The sequence below is a fragment of the Ruditapes philippinarum genome, unplaced genomic scaffold, assembly GCF_026571515.1.
Source record: "Ruditapes philippinarum isolate M1 unplaced genomic scaffold, ASM2657151v2 ctg1514_1_1_1_1, whole genome shotgun sequence".
NCBI lineage: Eukaryota > Metazoa > Mollusca > Bivalvia > Venerida > Veneridae > Ruditapes > Ruditapes philippinarum.
The window spans coordinates 28,485-51,443 of record NW_026863436.1 but is presented as its reverse complement, the minus strand read 5'-3'; the positions used below and the strand labels follow the sequence as shown (position 1 = coordinate 51,443).

The following is a 22,959-nucleotide window of genomic DNA, read 5'->3' as shown; positions in this document are numbered from 1 at the left end:
CTCGGCCGAAGTAAAACTGGTTAACATGCAAAATTATGTTATTTCTTAGTTTTTAAAACAAAAAGAAATACTTGCATAACAATGACAAGATTGTTATTTCTTGTAGCTAAAGGAAATACCCATTTTGTAAGTATTGAAATTAAACTATAGCATATTTATATTGATGATTTTTCAAAGTAGGACAGCTTCTATTTTAGGTGTCCCTTTAACTTGTTTTATGCTAGACTTTAAATTTTGAAATCATTGAAAATTTAACCAAAACGTTATAAACTATCCTCATTCCTATACATTTTATTCTAGAACTATCCTTTACATTTTACTTTATAGTGGCAAAACTATATCTTACATTTTATTTTAGAGCTATCCTTAAAATTTTATTTTAGAATGGTTACAACTATCCTTTACGTTTTACTTTAGGATGGTTAGAACTATCCTTTACATGAATGACCAATGAGATTTGCCGATTTCAGTTTGTAGCGAGCTCGAAAAGCTGGCCCGAAGGGCCTGCTAGCAAAGCGAGCTTTACGGTAACGCGAGTACCTGCTAGATAGTGATGGTTTTGAAAACTTTCGTCCCAAGTACTGATCGAATTGACAGATCGCAACTTTTCGAATTACAAGATAACGATAAAAGCCGAGGTATTCTGATTGAAAACGGAAGCGTAGACTGGTGTCCTGCGCACTCATATAGGAACCATAATAGGACAGGGAACCAGAATAAACGGAAGCAGTGTATAAAATACCGAATGACAATTTTTTTAAACGGAAAATGTAAAATAAAAATGAAGGATACTATTAAAATACTATTTCATGGTAAAAGTAAATCGAGCTCGATTTGCCTTTTTCATATTAACTCTAAAATGAATAATTAAAATTATTTTCATATTCAGCCCTTCCCTGTTTATTTTACAGGAAGTCAAACTAATAACAGACGGATTTCGTCCGAAAAAAATGCCATTTTTTTAAATGGCACTATAATTAATATTGTGACCACCTATAGTGTATATAACTTTAAACAGGACATATCTACTTTGTATCAAGTCAAAACAAAAGTTGACTAGAGTGACCTCCCCTGACAACATTGCAAATGGCGTATGGGTTCAAAAGGGAGGTTACTGTTGCTCTCAAAAAAGAGTGAGTTAGAATGACCTCCCCTGAAAGCATTGCAAATGGCGTAAGGGTTCATAGGGAGGTAACTGTTGCGCTAACAAAACATGTTGATTATAGTGACCTCCCCCGATAATATTGCAAATGGCGAAAGGGTTCTGTTGGGCTCCAAAAAAGAGTCGCTTAGAGTGTCCTCCCATGAAAACATTGCAAAAGGCGTAAAGATTCTAAAGGGAGGTAACAGTTGCGCTCAAAAAAGAGTCAGTTAGAGTGACCTCTCCTGACAACATTGCAAATGACGTAAGGGTTCAAAGGGAATACTATTGCGCTCCAAAAATGAGTCGATTAGAGTGACCTCCCCTGAAAAGATGACAAATAACGTTAAGGTTCTAAAGAGAGGTGACTGTCGCACTAAAAAATTGTTGATAAGAGTGACCTCCCTTGAAAACATTGCAAATGACGTTAAGATTCTAAAAAAGGAGGTAACTATTGCATTAAAAAATGTTGATTAGAGTGACCTCCCCTGAAAACATTGCAAATGGCGTAAGGGTTCAAAGGGAGGTAACTGTTGCGCTAACAATATGTTGATTAGAGTGACCTCCCGTGAAAACATTGCAAATGGCGTAAGGGTTCAAAGGGAGGTAACTGTTGCGCTAACAAAATGTTGATTAGAGAACCTCCCCTAAAATTATTGCAAATGGCGTAAAGGTTCTAAAGGGAGGTAACAGTTGCGCTCAGAAAAGAGTCAGTGAGAAAGACCTCCCCTGAAAATATTGCAAATGTTTTCAGGGTTCAAATGGAGGAAACTGTTGCGCTAAAAAAGGTTGATTAGGGTGACCTCCCTGATAACATTTCAAATGGCATAAGGGTTTGAAATGGAGGTAGCTGTTGTGCTAAAAAAAAAAGTCGATTAAAGTAACCTCCAATGAAATTATTGCAAATTGCGTAAAGAATATTTTTTTATTTCTCCTAACTTTGATTTTAAAATTTGGATGAAAACGCTTTGTTAACGTTGTCATTATAATAGAGATGTTCGACCATGCGACCACATACATGCATCGAGGACATGTTTGTAGGAAAGTGACCGTGCGACCACATACACGCATCACAAGATTCCCCTTCTCTTACGAGAAAGGGACAAAGAGTTGCCCGCCCTTTTATTAAAGGGCAGACTTTAAAAATGCCTTTGCCTTATGTTATTGATAAGGAGGCTAATTTTTACAGATATGTCTTGAATTGGTTTATATACAGCATTAGTAACGCAAACCAAGCGGGTTATGAGTTTACGTCTTTATAAGTCCGCTATGAAATTTTAAAAAGGTCATATATAAGTTCTTGGAAAATTTTGAGTTTAAAGTTTTTTCTACTTCTCATTTTATGTATATAGCAGAATTATTATAATTTTGCAAAACATGAACGTTTCAAAAACGTTTTATATACGTTAAATATTGAAGGTATATTTCACACTGTTTTCACATATTAACCTGGGGGCATTTTTGCCGAAGTATTGTCAAGGACAATAACTTGAGCCTATGTTTACATACAATTAATAAAAGGTAAAGCAGACTGAAGCCTAATAAATGAAACACAAAGTAAAACGTCATATTTTCATGTGCCTTGATAGCGCACTAGGCAGAGCGTCCTTGTCAGTGTTGTTTCGTTCATTTAGATTCTCGTATCATAGTTTGGTACCATTACATTTGAGTGTTTTATGTATCTTTTTTTATTTGACCAGTTTTTTGTGCCATATTGAGCCTCATTTTAAATATGAAAGTTCTTCACTAACTGATCAAGATCATTTAAAATCCCTATTGATTCTATTTTAATTTAGGTCACGTGTTTTGTGTCTATTTAATACCTTGATATTATTTAGATATGATGCATTTAAATAAAATACAGTTAATATATTTTCCAAACAAGTATAAAAATACTCTATTGCAATGTTCTGGTGAAATTTCAAGTTTCTCGACCGGACTATAAATAGTGATTTTTACAACTTATCTACAAATTTAAGTTTTTTTTGTAAGTTCCGTAACAACCGTTCGCCAAAGGCTTTTAAATGGGTTATCTTAGTACATACTTCTTAAGTAAGGGCAAACATGAATTTTATAATGTTTAAATAATGGTATCAGAGGAATATAAGAATTAAGTAGCGATAAATGTGAAATAATTTGACATTAAAGTAGCAAAATGTAAACAATGTAGTATTGTACTTCCATATAAGATACTAATTCGCTGTAATTTAACTGTACTCATTGCCAAAAAGCAACAGATGAAAAAAGATTGTTCAGGTTATTGGCCAATGAGTAACCTTTTGTATACTATTGAAGTACACCGAATTAAAAAGCTTTTAAGAAATACAAATAAAAGCATAATGGGCCTTTAAAACGTTAATTTTATAATCTCGGGGTGATCGACACCCTACCACCCCCTCTAGACCCCTCAATGAGAACTTTACATTTTTATGATGTTCCCGTACTAAAATAGTTTTACTGGCTGTACTGTACACCTAGTCAAGTTTCATAGATGTTACATTTAGATAAGATAAATTAATGGCCCTTTCAGCATTTTATCAGGCACATTTTTTTACTGAAATGTCTTATTTAGATCTCAGGATTTATGACCCCAAAGTGCGGTCGTTTGTCTGATGTTAAACATGCATATGTACCTCATTAACGCACTTTTGGGTCAAAAGTGGACACCAATGTTGGTAACGCACTGTGGAGTCGGACCATATTTGCAATCACGTGATATTTCTTGTATTGGTGCACATACGCATGTAATCGAAAGTTTTATATTTCTCTAGCTTATATGTCACTATTACATTGTACCAGATTATCACGGATTTATATTGTAATATAAATCCGTGCAGATTATAAGCCAATTAAATAAGGCCTTTTTAATTTCTTAGAATTGATTCAATCAGAAAATAAGACTGTACGTGCTTTATAAATAACAGTAACTGTTATATTTTTTTTAAAAAATCTACTTATATACCGTAAGGTACATGTACATGAGCAAATTGATAATTAGTTCGGCAATTTGAATAGAAATCGAGTTTTGAGTTTCTTCAAATTTATTATCATGAAATAAGCTTAAGCCATTAAAACCTGCATAACAACGTGAACAGGAAACACAAAGTTTAATTCATTTAAAATATGGGACGAAGTCACCTCTTGGTCCGAAACGTTGGTAGTCCGAAATGATTGTGTCAGTAGAGGGAACCAGAAAATTGCCGGTGACCAGTCATCGTTGTTTACATTGACAGCAAATATGGCTGAAAAATCGAAAATGAAAGTTGAAAGTGACATTAAACTATGAACGCTTTATTGTTCTCTTTTAAGGATTTAAAGGGTGGATGTTTGTTATGTAATGGGACGCAGAAAAGGACGTAAATGGAATCAAGCTTCAAATGGGACTCACATAATGACACAGCAACAATTACGAGACTGTTACAGGTAAGCATAAAATGATAAATGGTGTGAAAAAAAAACATTTTTAAAAACATAATGTGTTTGCGATCAGCATAGATCCAGACCAGCCTGTGCATCCGCGCAGTCTGATCAGGATCCATGCTGTTCACTATAAGTTTCTTTACTTAATTTGTTATACTAGTGTCTGTAAGCGAACAGCATGGCTCCTGATCAGACTGCGTGGATGCGCAGGCTGGTCTGGATTCCATGCTGGTCGCAATCGCATTACGTTGGTTTTGTCATGACGCGGCTCAAATTATGTATAAAATATATATGTCAAAAAACTATAGAAATTTATATGACTGGTGATTTTATTTATAATAGATCATTCTGTGTGAAACAATAAAAAACAGATACATGAAAACAGACAAATGATAGAAAGGAAGTGGATAGTCCGACGGCTACGGGCCTGTACTGCTAGCCAAAAGTTCTAGCCTTACATGAGTCAAGTACAGCTAGGCTATATTATACACTGTACTGTATATGCTAGTTGTACATGAACAACATTTTTTCAATAATAAAAAAAATGCACACATCTACATGTATATATTTTTACTAATTTTATGTATGATGTTCAGCCATTTATATTATGGCAAGGTATCTATCTATCAATCTGCCATTAATGTCAAACCCCTCACGGCGACATAGACATGACTATAGACTAGTCACTAAAGAGAAAGCTATATATATGAGATACAAGGAAATCGGGAACCAGTCCCTAGCTCTTATTGAATAGACCCCTTGGTATTTTTACATGCCCAGTGTATAGAAAGACACCTTAAACTTTGAAATAGCATGCCAATAAAACAAAATAGAAGTCAATTCAAGTCTGAAAAAAAATGCATTACTGTTTTCAATTTTCAGGTTTTTTTTCACAATTTCATGACGCATCGCGCTTTTTTTCACAAAATGAACATGCCCATGCCCCTTCACAATTTTGACAAAAAATGCCCTGATAGCACTGATACATGCAAGGATTACATGGATTTCTTACCAGTAAACCTCTAGTTACAGCTGTAGGTGGGAAACACTGAAAGTATCTCTGAAAAATCACAAGGGAGTTACCCTGAGGATGGAACCTGGGACCTCAGGAGTGACAGCCAGATAGCCTTTAGCATTAATTTGGCGTAAACGGTTTGACCCATTTTACATTTTTCTTTTTTACTGTCAAACCTTTACGGGAAAAAGACAGCGCCCATCCAAAAGTATCTCGGTGTCTCTTTGACAAGTCTAATTAGTTGGACCAACAGCCTAACCAAATGAGCTATTGCGCCACCTAGATTTAGATCCAGAAATTATGAAAATTCACCTAAATTAAAAATTAAAGCTTTTCTTGAGCAGAAGTACGTACATTCTAAATATTTACATGTTATAATTAGTAAAATACTTTGTCATAACTACCTTGGAAATAGACCCGATAGCAATCTTATGCAATCGTGAAAACAGTAGCCCTGCCTCTGACAAACTAGAACTTTAAATGGTATTGTGACTGACTGGTTAACCTGTCAGACTAGTTATCTAATGATTACTGACCCCCTTGGTTCAAACCCTGTCAGGAGCAAGACATTGTTTCCTTGAGCAAGAAACTTTACATTCACTGCTTAGTACAACTGTTGGTTCCTGAGGAACAAATTTGAGAGTGTTTCAATCAGCTTATAGCTTCCAACAAAATCAAACTAAAAGAAATTTGTATAAACTAAACTAAATGGTAAGCAAACAATTGAGCTTGAAATTTTAAAAGCCTGCTAAAAGCGTTAGAGATGATTTTTTTTTGCAAATGTATTACATGTATATTGTCCATAGAAATGATTTACTTATGTTTATTTTCATTTGTATTTTTAAAAGAAAAAAATTACTTTTGATCATCAAATGCTCAAAATTAATAGATCTACTGTAATTGATAAAGTTTTTATAATATTCAATAAAATCTTCTTTTTGAAAAACATGTTTGCATATTTATTATTCTTTTAGCCGTTTAGGTTATTTATTTTAAAAATGTTGTACAGCTTAAGCATCAACAGTGCATATAGGCTAGGCGTACGTGACTCAAGTACAGCTAGAACTTTGGCTATATTAAGCCATAAAAATTATAGGCCTGTGCAGCTAGCCATTGCCTAATAGAAAATAATAGGAGAATAAAACTCAAAGAATGACAAGAAAAATATATAAATATAAAATGAACATTTTAAATTTATTTTAAGCATTTTACATTACATTACAACTACATTATCCAGTTTAAGAGCTGCAAGCAGGTCAGTTTCTATTATAGCCCCCTCATGGTCAGGAACCCATGTCATATCTGATCTTTAACTTGTGTGGATGTCCTATAACATACAATAGTTACTGTAATAAATTACCACCATAAGCAGTTCACATACCGGTAACTCTCAAGGTAGATTTTCCATATTGTACCGCCAGTTTTTGGCCATAACTTCAGAAAGTGTCACATTTTTTAAAATGATATTTCAGTGTTTTTCTGTTATGAAATCTGAAAAAATATGTAAAAGTAAAATGGGGATAAAATCTGTGCAAATCATTGCACTTTATTTTATTGAGTAAGTTATATTTATGTTAGTGATTTATCTAAATATAGCACTCAGAGCAAAATAAAAACATTTTAATTAAGTGATCCTGTTTTATAAAAGTGATTGTGTCACAGGTTTTCCTTGTAGATCTTGTTTATCATATTTTACCTGGATAAAGTTAACCAGCTGTTTTTGGTGAAATAATAAACTAAGCATAGAGAGTCATTAAACTTTTGTCTTAAACTCAAATTCTTATTTTAATTGAAATATAATCAGACACTTTTATAATAAATGCTTTATATTATTAAATAGAAATACAAAATGCTTTTAAATTAATTCTCTCTAGCATTTAGTACCCATTTTTAATTAATGTTGAGTTATAATAGTTTGTCTTTAAAAAAGTTAAAAAAAGATGTTTAATATTTTTAAATTGTCAACAATTTCTTTACTTTTTTAGCATTAATGAACACTTAGGTTCAGAAAATAGATGCACAGAGTATAAAAATGGTCCTGGTTTTATAAGGCATGGATTTCGGGAAAATGTAGCAAAATATGTCTGTGGATTTGTCAACAGCCAACAAAATGGGAAACTCTTGATAGGAGTCAATGATGATGGTAAATACATATGACATAACAGTTTAGTTCTTTAACAATTAAAATGGCCTTTCTATGACAGAGTTTGCCTGAAAAAAATTTTTTCATTTGATTACATATGTATCATGACATGCAGATCCAGGAAATGGAGTGGCATCATGGGGCAGGGAGGGTGCTTGGTTTGGGTTAAGGGAGTTATGACTAAGACTTTGGCTATAATATGCATAAAACATCACATGAAGGTCTGGATTTTTGTCAGTAAAAAATCAACTTATAAGAAAAATGTAAGAGGGTTTATGTGTAAATTACCAGTTACAGGGTTTTTACAATATTTTCATTGAGGTTTTACTTTATAGTTTTTGAGATAAAAATGTGACAGTGATTTATTGTTTTGTTATTGTGGTATCATGACAGGGTTTTACTGTACTTAAGTTTTTTTTCTACAGGTATTGTCACTGGCTATGACTGCAGTCACCGAGATGAAGATCTTGTACGTCGCGAGGTTGACGAAGCAGTGAAAGACCTCGAGCCACAAATATTCCCTCAAGATTATAGCGTTAGATTTGTGCCAGTCATTAATGAAGATGGTCATCAGATGGGTAAGGTATCAATAGTTATTAATTTTTTGCCTAGTGACCTTGTAATTTGTTAAATTATTTTCATAACTTTGAAACAACAAGAGGTATCAACATGAAACTTTTTAGGTAGATAGAACAGTGCACAAGAACCGTAACTAACTCTGCCTTGCCTAATTTTGGAATTATTGCCCTTTGTTTATTTTTACACTTTGAACTTTGTCCGGGATATAAACTCTAATAACTCTAAAAGTATAAGAGATATCAACATGAAACTTTGTAGGTAGATAGATCTCATTGGGTGGAAGTGCAGTGATAAAGAACCATAACTCTTATTGCCTAATTTTGGAGTTATTGCCCTTTGTTCATATTTACACTTTGAACATTGTCCGAGACATAGCTCTATAACCGTAAGAGGTTTGTAGGTAGATTGATCAAATTACACAGAAGCACAGTGCAAAAGAACCTTACATGTAACTCTGCCTTGCTTAATTTTTGAGTTATTGCCCTTTGTTCATTTTTACACTTTGAACTTTGTCAGGAACATAACTCTGACACTTCAAGAGGTATACTTTTTTGTGTCCAAAACCTACTTGGTGAACATCACCCGGTTTAACTGGCTTTTGTGTTGTTTGTTTTTCAACCTCTTAATATCATAATGTTTTACATGAAAAGAAATGACAGTACCTGAGTCTAACCAGCAAGGAAAACAAAATGAAAGAAAAAAAAAATATTATCTACTTTAGTTATTACTCATAACTTAATAAATTTAAAAATTATCTTATGATTGTGACTATGAATTTAATGAAATTAACTTGATTTTTTTTCTACAGGAAATTTAAAGGTGATAGAGATTATTGTAAATGGTGAAGTTATTGACAAAAAAGATGTTCTGTACCAAAATAAACAAGGTGTATTCATGCGATGTGATGGCAGTATACAGGTACTAAAAGGCGCTGCTATACAAGAATGGAGTAGAAGGGTATGCATTATGTTTTAAGCTTGACTATTTGAAAAATAAGGAGAGCTATTATACTCACCAAGGCATCGGTGGTGGCATCACACTTTGGTTAAGTTTTAAGCTTGACTATACGAAGTATATGGAGAGCTGTCCTACTCGTCCGCGTCCAGATTAAAGTTTTGGTGCAGTAAAATATTATTCACTATAACTTTGTCATTTCTTAAAGTATCAATTATTTCAAACTTCAAATATATGTTCCTTATCATCAATCACATCTTATGTGAAGGTTTATTACTCTAGCACCAATATTTTCAGATTTATCTCCCCTTGAACTTAGAATTTTCCTTAAAAAATACTATTTTTTACTCTTACTTCTTTATTTCCTAAGGGATCAACCTCATACTTCAAATATATGTACCTTATCATCATCCCCATCTTATGTGACAAGGTTCATTACTCTAGCACCAATATTTTCAGATTTATGTCCCCTTGAACTTAGAATTTTCCTCAAAAAATACTATTTTTTACTGTTCCTTATTTATTTCTTAATTGATAAAACGTCATACTTTAAATATATGTACCTTATTAACATCCCCATTTTATGTGACAAGGTTCAAAACTCTAGCACCAACATTTTCACATTTGAAATTTGTTAGCATTATAGTCCAAAGGGCTCCTGACCTAGAATGGGGCAGGGTTCATGGATTTTCCTTTTTAACTATATCTACTTATGAGTTCCATAGCAGCCATTGACTTTTCATAGCATCCAGTGACTTCCATAGCAATCATTGCCTTTCCTAAGCAGCCAGTGACATCCATAGCTGTCAATGACACCTTAGCAACCAGTGACTAACATTAGCAACCAGTGACTTCTATAAAAACATTAACTTTCCTTAGTAACCAGTGCCTTCTACAAAAAAAAACATTGTCTTTCCTTTGCAGCCAGTCACTTCATAGCAATGATTGACTTTCAATTGCAACCAGTCCCTTCCATAGCAACCATTGACTTTCCTAAGCAATCAATGATTTTCAAAGCAACTCTTCCATAACATTATTATTGACTTTCCATAAAAACCACTGACATCCATAACAAACAGTTCAGTGACTTTCATAGCAACCATTGACTTTCGGCAGCAAAAAGGGATGTCCATAACAAGCATTGTCTTCCATAGCACCTTTTGATTTTTAATTGCAAACAATAACTTTCATAGCAACTATTGACTTTCATAGCAACCATTTACTTTCCATAGCAACATATGACTTACAAACAAGCAGTGACTTACAAAGCAACTGACTTTCTGCATTCAAGGCAATTATTGACTTTCCATAGCAACCAGTGACTTCCATAGCAATAGCAACTTAAGTGTGCACTATTTTAGATGCAGATATGAGCTTTGTGATAATTATCAGATTAAGATGCAGACTTTATATTTGCTGTTAATTTATAGTTTACAATTATTTGTGTTATGATAATTGTTCCTTGTCATTAAGAGCCTTTATAATTAGGTGAGCAATATTAGGACAACCGTCACTCTCTTGTCTCTATTTTACCTCAAACTTCTGGCAGTTTTACTATGCAGCTTTTATTATATGGCATTCAAATTTGTAAACAGTTAATGCTTAAGTTTAATTTTGGCTTTGTTTCATTTTCTTGATTTCTGTGAAATGGATTTGTTTTTGTTTTTCATTAGTTTAAAGTTTCTCTCAATTCAAGTTTATTTCTTTGCTGTACTTAAATATCTTTGGTTTAACTTTGTTTCAGAAATTTCAACAGAGATATCAACCAGAAATTGACAAATTGAAGAAGAATGAACAAAATTATGTGAAAGATCTTCAAAATAAAGAAAGTGAAATAAGGCAGCTGAATGAGAAATTAGAGCAGAAAAATGCAGCTGCCCAGCAGTTAGCTTCAAATCAAGAAAATGAGGTGCATGTAAGTCAATAAAAATAATGTGAAGTTTTTTTGTTTTTGTTTGTTTGTTGTTGTTTTTTTGTTGAGTTTTACACCGCACCAACACAGTGTAGGTCACGTAGCGATTTTCCAGCTTTATTGGTGGAGGAAGATCTAAGGTGCCCTTCGATGCATTGTTTAAGTCACAAACAGGCACATGAGTAGAACCTCCTACATTCTGTAAGCTACGTGGATAGCTCCCTCTTATAAAATGATCCCTGTCAGGATTTCTAACCAAAGTGGTCAGGGGCAAGATTTGTAGAAGTGAAATGTTTAATCAAGTAGAGTTTATTACTGACATATGAGAATAAATGAAATAAAAAAAAGTTACACTGTAATAGCAATTAGCAAGCCATATGGCCTTTAAGAATTATTTTCAAATATTAACATTATGTTCATATATAATATAGCAAAAATGATAATGAACCCATAATTTGGCAAGTTTGATATTTCTTTCCAAGGAGGATCTAAGGAATAAGGACCAGAAAATAAGAGAACTTGAAGAAGAATTAGAAAAGAAAAATGAAGCAATCAGAAAGATGGAAGAAACAGCTTCAGTATTCACCCATGTAAATGAAGAACAAAATGGAGCAAATGGAGCAGAAGTAAGTAATACAGAAATAAAGGTCAAATTTGACATAATAAAAATTGGATTTCTGAATTACTAGTTAGATTAAGTTGTATCGGGTAAACTTTTCTGTCTGTGTTGCTGGTTTTTATGTTGATTTGAACCAAATGGACATATCTTTTAGGTAATATTACTAACCAGTTTACCTGTAATAACCTTACCTGTAAGTACAATCCTTTCAGCAAGTGATGGACCAGAAATCTAACATGATTTCTTAATGGGGGGTGAGAGACAAATACTCAGTAGAAGTAATGTCTTAGAACAATTATTTCGGAGAAATGTTGCCTTAACTGAGGACCTAACCAGTAACCCATGGATTACTTATCATATCCTTTCCTTTTAAGTGATATTTTTGTGTCGCCTTGAAAAAGGCGACATAATGGGGTTACTTTTGTCGGCGGCGTCATTACGTCGTCCCCCCCCCCTTAAGGTTGTCCGGAGCATAAGTCAGTCATTATAAGTCGGATTGACTTCAAACTTGGTATGCATGCTTCTTATAAAGACCCAAAGTGCAGTGCATAAGAACCGGTACTCTGCTTTTCTTAATTTTTGAGTTATTGCCCTTTGTTAATTTTCATACTTTATTTTTGTCCGGGCAATTTCTCCTTATGTATAAAAGCTATGGACTTGATAGGATGATAGATCTCATTAAGGAGAAGTGCAGTGCACAAGAACCGGTACTCTGCACTTCTTTTTTTTGAGTTATTGCCTTTTGTAAATTTTCATACTTTATTATTGTCTGGGCCATTTCTTCAAAGTATAGAAGCTATGGACTTGAAACTTCATAAGATGACAGATCTCATTAAGAAGAAGTGCAGTGCGCAAAACCCGTACTCTGCATTTCTTATTTTTAGCTCACCTGTCACAAAGTGACAGGGTGAGCTTTTGTGATAGCTTTTCGTCCGGCATCCGTCCATCGTCCGTCCGTCCGTCCATCCGTAAACTTTTACTTTAAATGACATCTCCTCATAAACCACTAAGCCAATTTCATCCAAACTTCACAGGAATGTTCCTTTGGTGGTCACCTTTAAAAATTGTTCAAGAATTTAATTCCATGCAAAACTCTGGTTGCCATGGCAACGGAAAGAAAAAACTTTAAATATCTTCTTTTAAAAAACCATAAGAGCTAGAGCTTAGATATTTGGCATGAAACATCTTCTAGTGAGTGTCTACCATGTTTGTTCAAATAAAAGCCATGGGGTGAAAATTGGCCCCGCCCCGGGGGTCATTGATTTTCCCTATATGCATATAGTAAAAACTTAAAAAATCTTCTTTTAAAGAACTCAAAGAGCTAGAGCTTAGATTTTTGGCATGAAACATCTTCTAGTGAGTGTCTACCAAATTTGTTCAAATACAAGCCCTGGGGTCAAAATTGGCCCCGCCCCGGGGGGTCATTGATTTTCCCTATATGCATAAAGTAAAAACTTAAAAAATCTTCTTTTAAAGAACCCAAAAGAGCTAGAGCTAAGATATTTAGCATGAAACATGTTCTAATGGGTGTCTACCAAGTTTGTTCAAATAAAAGCCCTGGGGTGAAAATTGGCCCCGCCCCGGGGGTCATTGATTTTCCCTATATGCATATAGTAAAAACTTAAAAAATCTTCTTTTAAAGAACTCAAAGAGCTATGGCTAAGATATTGAGCATCAAACATGTTCTAATAGGTGTCTACCAAGTTTGTTCAAATACAAGCCCAGGGGTCAAAATTGGCCCCGCCCCAGGGGGGTCATTGATTTTCTTTATATGTGTTTAGCAAAAACTTTAAATCTTCTTTGAAAAAAAACCAAATAGCTAGAGTTTAGATATTAAGCATGAAACATCTTCTAGTAAGTGTCTACAAAGTTTGTTCAAATAAAAGCCCTGGGGTCAAAACTGGCCCGGCCCCAGGGGTGTCATTGTTTTTAACTATATGTGTATAGTAAAAACTTAAAAAAAATCTTCTTTTAAAAAGCCCAATGAGCTAGAGCTTAGATGTTTAGCATGAAACATCTTCTTATGGGTGTCTACTAAGTTTGTGCAAATAAAAGCCCTTGGGTTAAATTGGCCCTGCAACGTTGGGGGGGGGGTTGGGGGGGCCTATATACAGGTGAGCGACCTCAGGGCCATCATGGCCCTCTTGTTTAGTTATTGCCCTTTGTTAATTTTCATACTTTATTTTTGTCCAGGCCATTTCTCATAAATTATAAAAGCTATGGACTTGAAACTTCATAGGATGATAGTTTTTATTGATAAGTAGTACAGTGCACAGAAATTGCTGCTCTGCACTTCATATTTTTTGAGTTATTGCCCTTTGTTAATTTTCTTATTTCATTTTTGTCCTGGCCATTTCTCCTAAACTATATTGTTCACAAGGCAACACATCCGACTTGCGGAGTTCTAGTTTTATTGTAAATAACACATGCACCATTTTTAGCTCACCTAAGCTAGCACAGGGCGAGCTTTTAGGATTATTAAATGTCAGTCATCCGTCCACATTTCCTCGTTAACACTCTAGCGTCACATTTTTGCCTCAATCATCATCAAACTTTGTCAGGATGCTTATCTAGGTAATTGCTTGCATGAGATCGAAAAACTAGGTCACAGGAACTAAAACAGGAACTAAAAAAAATCTTGTTAACACTCTAGTGGCTACTGTTTTGATCCAAATATCCTGGAAATTGGTCTGAAAGTTTGTTTTGATGATTTCTAGGTCAAGTTTGAATATGGGTCATCTGGGGTCAAAAACTAGGTCACACTGCTCAAATATGGAAAATCCTTGTTGACACATTTTTGACTCACCTGTCATGAAACTTGGTCAGAATGCTTGTCTAGGTAATTGCTGGGATAAGTTAGATGAGTCAGAAGAGCGATCTAGGGTTATCTTGGTTCTCTTGTATTTGTAATCTTTTCTATTTTCAGGGCAATTCTGAAGTCATCAAAACATTGGGCAGACTGGAAGATATGCTTCAAAAGCAGCAGAAATCAAAAATCTGTGTCATATCCTGACAGGAATATAAAAACTCCACTTTTCATTGGATAATTGTGAAGTTGATATCATAGTTTTATATACACGGCTGCTGTGAATTTATGAAGAAATATTCTTTTTTTCTGTAAAAAGGAAGTTTGCAGTATTATTGTGTTGCCTCTACGGAGTAGTGGCAATACATAGGGATCACTTCTCTGTCGTCTTTCTGTCCATCTGTCCGTCCATCACAAAACTTGTCCAAACTTCTGCTCAGAAACTTCTGGTGCAATTTCTTCCAAACTTTATAGGAATGATTTATACCAAGTCTAGTTTTGCCCTGTTAATGGCTTTTGGGTCTCCTGCTACACATTAGCTGCAACATGCGATTGGCTTTCATGAGGCGACACATGTCATCACTGATGGTCCTTGTAAATTTGTGATACATATTTTGACAGGTTATATGACAGTAAATAAATGGTTGTTTGCAATATAACCCTCCCCTAGTGGCTTGGGTGATATTTCCAAACAACCGTTAATAAAAGGGCCATATAACCTGTCAAAAATCTTTATAAAATTCAATACTGTAAGTTTCTGTTATTTTTGCTTTATTTTCTGCTTCACAGGGATATTCAAAATGTGTTCTATACATTCAGTGTACCTTTAGAACAGATAATAATAAAGAATCTTATATCAGTATTTTGCAATACATTCCATTTAATTTATGAGGACTTTAGTAAAATTCCCAAAAGGCATGGAGTTTTAAACCAAATTTACTTTTATTTTGTACTTTAAATGGCTAAGTGTTACATTAGTTTTGACCATATTGCAAGATTGTAAGCCATGTGTAATGTCCCTTAAAGCTGCATGCCTCCAGATGAGCGAAAATATTTCAATAAAAACATTTTTGAGAAAAATGTTCTAAGTTTTTAGGAAAAGTAGAAATATTCAAGATTAAAGTAATTATTTACATGTTATGTGCGATTAATGACTGATTTTTCAGTATTTATAGTTATATTTCTACTGCGTTACTAACGAAGTAAGGGCAATTTTTGCATATTTTGTCCTCTTTTTCATAATTTACGCGGGCTGTTAGTGCCATCGATAATTTGCAAATTGCGCTCACAAAATACTACTTTTAAACACATTTTCAAAATTTTCATGAAAGTTAGCATGAATCTGGAGGCGTGTTACATTTAATTTAAAAAGTAAGCAAAAATTTAACTTGGACAAAGGGAAAGTTTTTGATCACTTTTATTATAATTATAATGATAGAATATCTTCTTTTATATATTTTTTAATTCAATTGTAAAGAGGGAAAATTGTTTTCCATTAGAAGTGGCTTTCTAATAGGTAGATTATTTGTTTCTTCTTTATACATGCACTTGTAAAGAGAGAAATTTGTTTTTGAAAAAAAAAGCAGCTCTCTTGGTTGTGTTTTTTTGTATTTTGTTTTATTTTTACATTTTTTAAGCTTTCTGTTATTTTATATGATTTTAAATATGATTTATTGATTGTTTTCTTGTTATAAATAAGTGTAGACAACTGTAATATTTATTCCATGATCAGATTTGAATACTTTGCGTATCAAGTACAGACAATATTTATAGGTCAAACACAGCAGTTATTATAAAGCTCATCATTGTTTTGAGGGAGCTTGTTATCACCTTTTTCTGTCGTTTCTTTTCCTAAACATTCTGTAGTTTTTCCAGGGTTCAGTATTTTCTGTGTTCAGATGTGTCAAAACTTTGTTCAACTTTCCAACACTTTTTCCTAGCAATTTCATTTTTAGCTCACCTGTCACAAAGTGACAAGGTGAGCTTATGTGATCGCTTTTCATCTGGCGTCCATTCGTTCGTTTGTTAACTTTTACTTTAAATGGCATCTCCTCATAAACCACTAAGCCAATTTAATCCAAACTTCATAGCAATGTTCCTTTGGTGGTCACCTTTAAAATTAATCAAAGAATTTAATTACATGCAGAACTTTGGTTGGCATGACAACCAAAAGAAAAAAACTTAAAAAATCTTCTTTTAAAAATCTCAAAGAGCTAGAGCTTAGATATTTGGCTTGAAACATCTTCTAGTGAGTGTCTACCAAGTTTGTTCAAATAAAAGCCCTTGGGTCAAAATTTTGCCTTCCCGGGGGGGGGGGGGCTTATTAATTTTCATTATATTTATAAAGTAAAAACTGAAAAAAGATAAAAAATCATCTCTTAAAAGACTGAAAGAGCTAGAGCTTAGATACTGTGCATGTTCTAGTGAGTGTTTACCAAGTTTGATAGAAAATTAAATTCCTTGGGGTCAAAATTGGCCCGCCCTGGGGATTCATTGGTTTTCCTAATATGTATAAATTAAAAACTTAAAAAAACTTCTTTAAAAAAAAAGAGCTAGAGCTTAGATATTTATCATGAAACATTTTCTAATTTGAGTTTACCAAGTCTGTTCAAAGCCATGGGGTCAAAATTATTCTTGTTCATGAAGAGCTTTTTTATTCAGGTGAGCTATTTCAGGGCCATCATGGCCCTCTTGTTTTTAAGCTTACCAGAGCTGGCTTAAGGTGAGCTTTTATGTTTCTTGAATGTTTGTCGTCTCTCATCGTTCCACATTTAGTTTGTTGACACTCTAATGGTCACATCTTTTCAAGAGTCACTATTCTTTGTCAGAATGTTTGTTCCAGTAATTGCTTTAATGAGTTCAAACATGGGTCACCTTGGATCAAAAACAAGGTCACACAGCGCAAATATGGAAGAACTTGCTGACACTATAGAGGCTACTGTTTTGGTCCAACTATCCTGGATATCGCTCAGATAGTTTGTTATGAGAATTTTTCTAGTAAAAAAAATGAAAAAAGGTCACTAAGGATCAAACCCTGGGTCACACAGTCCAAATATGGAAAACCTTTAGCATTTTAGAAATGACATGTCAGTTGAAATCTCCTGGTAATTATTCATAAAAGTTGTTTAGATGATTAATAGCACAAAATTGAAAATGGGCCATCTGGGGCTAAAATCAAGGTCACAAGGCCCAATTATGACATAAATATGTTAACACTGTAGAGGTTATATTTCCAGTCTAAATATCCTGAACATTTATCAGAAGGGTTAATACATTGATTCCTAGTCTAAAATTTAGCATGGCATGTATAGACTCAATCAAACCAAGTCTGCAATTCTCTTGTAATTTGGTTATGATTAATGCTTTCGAGGGATCACTTTGTTTCCAGATTTTTATACTTCACAACAGCAGGTGTCAAGTGCTGTGTGGCAGCTGTAAAAAGTTTCCCAATACTTCACTTCAGTGTTGTTATATTTTTCTTGTCCTTCAGGATCGTTGATGCCAGCATTATTAAGTGTTGAAGAATTGAGTGCCGCTCAAGCCGGTGCTAGGGAGCGTGAGGGATGTTGCATGCATTAATTATCCCTCATGTACAGACTCAATCAAACCGAGTATGCAATTCTCTTGTAATTTTGTTTTGATTAATGCTTTCGAGGGATCACTTTGTTTCCAGAATTTTAATTTGGGTAAAAAAACTAGGTCACAAAGCCCAAATATTGAAAATCTTTGTTTACAATCTGGAGGTTACATTTCAGCCTAAATATTATGGAAATTGGTCAAAGAGATTGTTTTGATGATTTCTTGCTCAAAATCGAGTGTGGGTCATCTGGGGTCAGACAATTGTTCAAATAATTATGAAAAAACCTTGTAAACACTGTAAAGGTAACATTTTCAGCCCAACTGTCAAGGAAATTAATCAGAAAGGGTTGTTAGATGATTTCTAGCTCATGATCAAATATCTTGGGTCAAAACAAGGTCACACACCCAAAATAAAAAAAGCCTTTTTGACAATCTAGATGAGTTATTTTCTCTAATAACATTAAGAATGAGGAAAAAGAAGCTTTGAAATGGTTCAGTTAAGTTAAACATACTGTGGAATATTATTTACTTTGAAAGAAAATCATTTTACTGTAGTGTAATGTTTGAGCAATTTCTAGAGTCGTCACAAATGTTTTACTGGTTACTGGTGAACACCTTTACACAAAGGCCTTTTTACACTTTTCTCTAATTTTACTCCCATGTATGCAATGTATTTTTATTTATATGTGTATCCCTTAAAGACCTATTTCAGATATTGATTACCTTATCAGTCATTTTTTTAGCTCTCTATTTTTCATTAAATAAAAGTCTCTTCATTTCATGTTTTGTTCTGAGAGGAAATTTTCTGTTCTGAATTGGTATACATAAAGAAGCATTTTACACAAATGGAATCATGAAGACAAAGTCTTGCCAACATTGCATGTTTACCTCTACAAAAGTCATATTATCATAATTATTGACCTTTCAAATGATCTCACTTTGCACAGTTTAATTATACATGTACACTCCTTAGGCATTTTGTCTTATTTATTTTAAAAGTTATATTAATAAATGTACTTGGCAATAAATGTCCATTTTGCTTCTGTAGGTTTATGAAATGCGATGCCAAAGAATTAAATAATGCATGCCAAAGAATGTTAAGTTTGTAATGTAAGTTTTAAGAAAATGAGCTCAACCGTAAAATTTTAGCGCACCTGAGAACAACGTGCTTAATGTGAGCTATTTAGCTCACCAGGCGTCTGTCGTCCATATCATATTTAACTGCAGACGACATCTTAAACTCCCCAGCTAAAAGTTAAGTAACTATAATACATGTACAGGGATTGTCTTTGGATTGTCAAATATAAACATTGCTCAAAAAGTCGTTACAGTCTGTGTAACATTATGACTACCTTTAAGCTAAATATTGAGTAAAAGACTTTAATGACACCCACTCTTCATCCCTGTTTTCAGATGAAACTTAAATGAAATGACCATAATCCATATAAATATTGTCCAGTATGTTAAACAAATCATCATGTATGGATCAAGAGCTATCACAGTCCCTTTTATTTTTAAGAATTTCATTATTTTATGCATCCTAGGATATATATGTTTTGCTCAGCCAAGCACAACATGCCCATTGTGAAATAAAGTTTTTATTATGACAGCTGAAACATTTCGATTATGTGCACAGTTTCCGGTGTAGAATTGCAATTTGATATCAGATGACCTAAATACTAATCAAGTGACCCACTTTCTAGTTTTTGATGTACAGCCATGTAAGAGTAAAAATTAGAAATGACTTTAGCGTGAAACATTGTCTAGACAGTGACCAACATTGTTCAAATTCTTGTAATAAACACTAGCTTACAGTATGACATCAGGTGGGCGCTTTGGGCAATATGTTGTTGTTGTTTTCTTTTAGGGGGGGGGGGGTGCGCAATGGCCCAATTGTAAATCATTTACTATTTATTTAACAAACAGAGATGATGTAAGAAATAAACGTGGTCCTTTGAGGGACAATGGTAAAACTTTCAATGTAAAAAATATGTATTATGTACCCCTAACCCCCCTTTTACTAGGTTTAGGTGTTGGGAGATATGCAGTATTTGTGTTGGTGTTTTGGTGGTGATGGAATTACATGTGCTTGTTTTTAAAATATTGATTTACACAAAGAACTTAATAAATATGTACTTATATGTATATTTTTATTTTGTTAATTTGTTTCGTTTTTGCTTAATTTTCATTTTGTTCTTGATTTTTACTGTCTTTGTTTGTAATCGAATATTTTCATTACACTTTTGATGCAGTGCCATGACGTTGAATTACATTCCTTGCTTTTCAAAATAAAAGAAATTGGTGAAATTTATATATTCGCTTGTTGATCCTACCACCCTTTAATCACAATCATATTATTCCTCATTATTACTTCTCATGTGCACATTCATTGGCCAACATTTTTTAGTATTTTACAAAAGTCGGGTGGGGGCATTTCAACTTCACATATTCCAGATTTCAGCCTCGTGAATTCCCGATTTCAACCTTACGAATTCAGGATTTCAACTTCATGAGTTCACGATTTCAACTATAAATTGAAAATGGAACGACATGAAAATATTTTGCAGCAACAAAATAAATTAAATATCAAGTTTACTCAAGTAAGGGATGCTTTTGAATACTTTTGTACATCTGAAAGTTGTTGATGTGCATGTTTGTGTTACATAGCAAGCTGAGAGTGCATGCTAAATATAATGGTTAGTTTAACAGCATTTAAAAGATGATAAATTGCAGCTGCATTATTGATAACATGATGATAGGAAACAAGGTTTTGTAAGACTTTTGATAAACGTTATCAGATTGCGGATAACACATACAATGTATTATATCTATTAGTTTACCTGTAAAATGTGTTACCGTAGCTAAATTATTGGTTCCTGTTATGTTTTCAAATAAAAAATGATTCTCTTACATACAAATGTATATCATTATTGGCGCCATTCTGTAGAATATTAAAAGCTATATTGTACTTAACTGTATCTAGTCATCTACTCCCTCGTAAGGTATCGACCTTTGTTATATGCTGTTTTTTGTGGGTTTTTTTTCACTCAACTTTTTCAATAAACTCAGGAAAATGCCATTACCGCTTATTATTTGTTTGACTATCACCTCTACTGACAAGCGAGAATGCTTAATATCACCTCTTTAATCGTTTTGGACATTTATATTAACGCCAAGTACCAACTTGGAGGATAATACTCACTGAACTCTTATGTATTTTTGTCTTAAATTTTACATTTTAATTTGATTGACATCGTCAGTGTATGCATGCGAACATAATTCTGTCACGACATGATAAACATGTATAGAATTACTTTGTGATATATATAAAAAGTCATAGATATATCGACTTCTAGCATATTAATATTTATAAAAATAATTATCAAGAATGATCGATATCTAATATTTTAAGTACTAAGCTTTAAAATGTTTGGCTTCCTGAGATCACAATTGGCCCCGCTTCGGCGATTACTTGATATACATAGACTTACATAGGAAAATACATTTAAGTTTTGTGTGAAACTACAATTTCTAGAACTTTTGCATGTATTTTGATGTATTGACCTTTACAAAACTGACATTAATCATGCCCCGTGGTTCAATATTGGCTCCGCCTCAGGAGTCACTTAATTTATATAGACTAATGAAGAAAATATCATTTAGTTAAAACTTATTGTGTGAAACGTAAATGCCAAGAGTTAAGATATTTAGCATGTAGCATTGTCTTGTGGACATCTGCAAAACTGTTAATAATATAATCATCCACTTACAAGTATGTGTAGAGTTTTACGAAAGTTGTATTAACCATGACCCTCAGGTCAATATTGGTACTGCCCCGGGAGCCTTAGGTATAGAAAAACACATCTTAACTTTTGTGAGTAATTCTATGCATTTATATGTTTAAACCTTTTCAAAAATAGATTGCATTAGATTGCGAACCCTTACTATAAAGAATATCTCATGAATATTTAGGTTTTTTTTTACACTTTTTTAAAGCAATTTAAACTGCTTCCGCAGTTTCTTTCGTGTTCATCGTTGTATCCGATATTTTAAGATTTATATCAACATTGGCTCTATCAACAAGCAATAAACCGTATGTGCTGATTTTTTAATGGGACCTGCTATTTAAATAATTGGGTAGAGGTATGAAAATACATCGTTATCTTAATTGGAAGACTCTTATCAGTTAGGTTATTTGCATGGGTTGCAGAAACTTGGAAAGGAGTCTAATTGTTTGCCAATAAATGTTGTGAGAATGGAAATTTAACTGCAACAATTTACTTATTTTTCAGATTTTAAAAGTTTACTTTAAAAAAAAAACAACATAGTTGGCACTTTATTGAAACATACTTGTAAATTAAATTATATTGAATTTCATTGCCAAACTATCTCTGTTCCTGAAAGTGATATTTCTGTGCTTGGCATGGTCGTATATCTACCAAAGTAGGTCCAATTATTGGTGATTGCTTGATGATTGTGCAATATTTTTTCATTTGCATTTTTTCTTCACAATGGTTAACAAATTTATCGCTAAAACTGTCCCAAATAGAAAATGATTATAGAAATACAATAATTTATTTAACATATAGATTAACAGAATATCATTAATCAAAGTGGCCGAGTGATGTACTAATCGTGTACATTTTCCAAATAACCATTTTGAAAGTATTTTTTTAAAGATACACTCTTGTGATTCCAAACAAAATAATTATATAACCTTACAATTCATTATATAAATTTCTTTAAGATGTCATAAACTAAGAAATAGTCTGGTATATATGTAAGCAATCC

General features: G+C 33.4%; 1 protein-coding gene across 2 annotated transcripts; it reads left to right on the top strand.

The window, feature by feature from the left end:
* Window positions 1-4,328: 4,328 nt before the first annotated feature.
* On the top strand, window positions 4,329-16,301 carry LOC132722107 (schlafen-like protein 1). Of its 2 annotated transcripts, none has more exons than XM_060706539.1 (7): window positions 4,329-4,564; window positions 7,562-7,719; window positions 8,145-8,297; window positions 9,107-9,255; window positions 10,997-11,161; window positions 11,647-11,790; window positions 14,710-16,301. In XM_060706539.1, exons 1-7 carry the CDS (start codon window positions 4,479-4,481, stop codon window positions 14,794-14,796), a joined length of 942 nt encoding a protein of 313 aa, XP_060562522.1. In that variant the 5' UTR covers window positions 4,329-4,478; the 3' UTR covers window positions 14,797-16,301. The 2 variants fall into 2 exon arrangements, with proteins under 2 accessions (XP_060562522.1, XP_060562521.1); XM_060706538.1 differs by having other exon boundaries at window positions 10,997-11,167.
* The last annotated feature ends 6,658 nt before the right edge of the window (window positions 16,302-22,959 follow it).